Raw genomic sequence first — 1,433 nt, 5'->3', positions numbered from 1 at the left:
AATGCTTGACTTACTCAGACTTGCAAGAACAATAGGCATCAGTGATCTTGTCCACAGTCTGAGGATCTGCTGTTTTCCTCATCGACTGGTAGCATTTTGCTGCAACTCGCACAATGTTAGAGGCATCGCGTGGMTAAAACATCTTGATGTCGTCCAAAAAAGATGACATGAACTTGTTGGTTCCCTTGTCCATTGTCGTGGCTGATATTTTGTGAAAATCCGGCAGAAATGCTAAACTAATCGACTCAGAAATACTCTGCAGAGTCAGTCGAAATAAAAAATCCCATAGAAGCTATTAGCTCTGCGAGGAGGTTAATGTCAGACATGAAGTCACGCGGGACTTTCAAGGGGCGTTTCTGGGCGGAGCTTGGTAAGGTCCATTGGCAGAATGTTGAAGAAGAGGGATTCAAAGAAACAGTAAAAACAAACCTTTGTAATCAAACAAAAAATAAGCTTTATTTATAAAATKTTTATTGTACACCTATGAGATGGAAAACAAACAATGCCAAGATTAATGAAGACTGATGATTATTTACCACACCTGCATCAAAATATACATTATAGTGTGTTAACTATTGCATCAAGTATGTAATCTAAGCTTAACTTGACTTTTATTATATTTTATTTAACTGCTGTATCAAACCCCAAATTAATGCACTAAAGCATGAGTGCAATATAAAAAAATAGAAAAAAAATTAAATCATAATGAAAGGTAAAACAGAAAAGTCTCTGAAGTGACTTTTCAAAACATATTGAAATACATACATATTCCAATCTTTCAATACATATTGAAAGATTGGTTTCCACACATTTATCTTAATTTGCCTTGATGTCGTAATTTATGAATAGACGTTGCCAGACTGTTTTTCTATTCAACGTATTGTCTTCATCATCTTCTCCTGTTCGCTGTTCACCTGTTGAGAAAGTTGATAAACATACAGGCTGTATTATTTTAAAATTCAGGGCAGCTTCCAAAGTTTACTCAATATTTCCAAACAGGACTTCATCAGAGTCAACAATCAAATGGAAACATTAGTTTAATTATGCTAGTTTTTAATTATGTTTAATTTGAGCTAATGTTGAAATATTAGATTGATTATGTTTGTTTTTAGCTGAAGTTTGTATAGCTTTAGAGTCATGGTTTAATCTACATATTACGGAGCCCTAAGGGAACACGRGGGAAATTTTTTATTCSGTTCCTTCACAATACTGTACTGCGGCATAGTTGAACACTGTACGCCTTTCTCACGGTGCCTGCTGTACTCTCTGCTTTAATAAAAGGTTATGTAAAGTTTCTCCATGTAATATGTTATTGTGGAATATCTGAAGTTTTATATTGTTTTCCTTTTATTATAGAAATTCACCACAAACCTATGATATAAACAGAAAATGTCAGTAAGTAGGAAAGAAATAAAAACACATCCAAACTATTT

The 1,433-nt window shown here is 33.9% G+C and overlaps 1 protein-coding gene across 2 annotated transcripts in view; it reads right to left on the bottom strand.

Moving 5' to 3' along the window:
• Window positions 1–430: 430 nt before the first annotated feature.
• The window catches only part of LOC103472922 (major histocompatibility complex class I-related gene protein-like), an 8,073-nt gene continuing 7,070 nt past the window's right edge, over window positions 431–1,433 (bottom strand). For both annotated transcript variants that reach the window (XM_008422795.1, XM_008422794.2), the window contains 1 exon segment: window positions 431–914. In XM_008422795.1, the coding sequence (XP_008421017.1) occupies window positions 911–914 (4 nt within the window). In that variant the 3' untranslated portion in view covers window positions 431–910.

Source organism: Poecilia reticulata, linkage group LG11 (genome assembly GCF_000633615.1).
Source record: "Poecilia reticulata strain Guanapo linkage group LG11, Guppy_female_1.0+MT, whole genome shotgun sequence".
Lineage (NCBI taxonomy): Eukaryota > Metazoa > Chordata > Actinopteri > Cyprinodontiformes > Poeciliidae > Poecilia > Poecilia reticulata.
The sequence above is the reverse complement of the archived record's forward strand: the minus strand, read 5'-3'. Positions and strand labels throughout refer to the sequence as shown.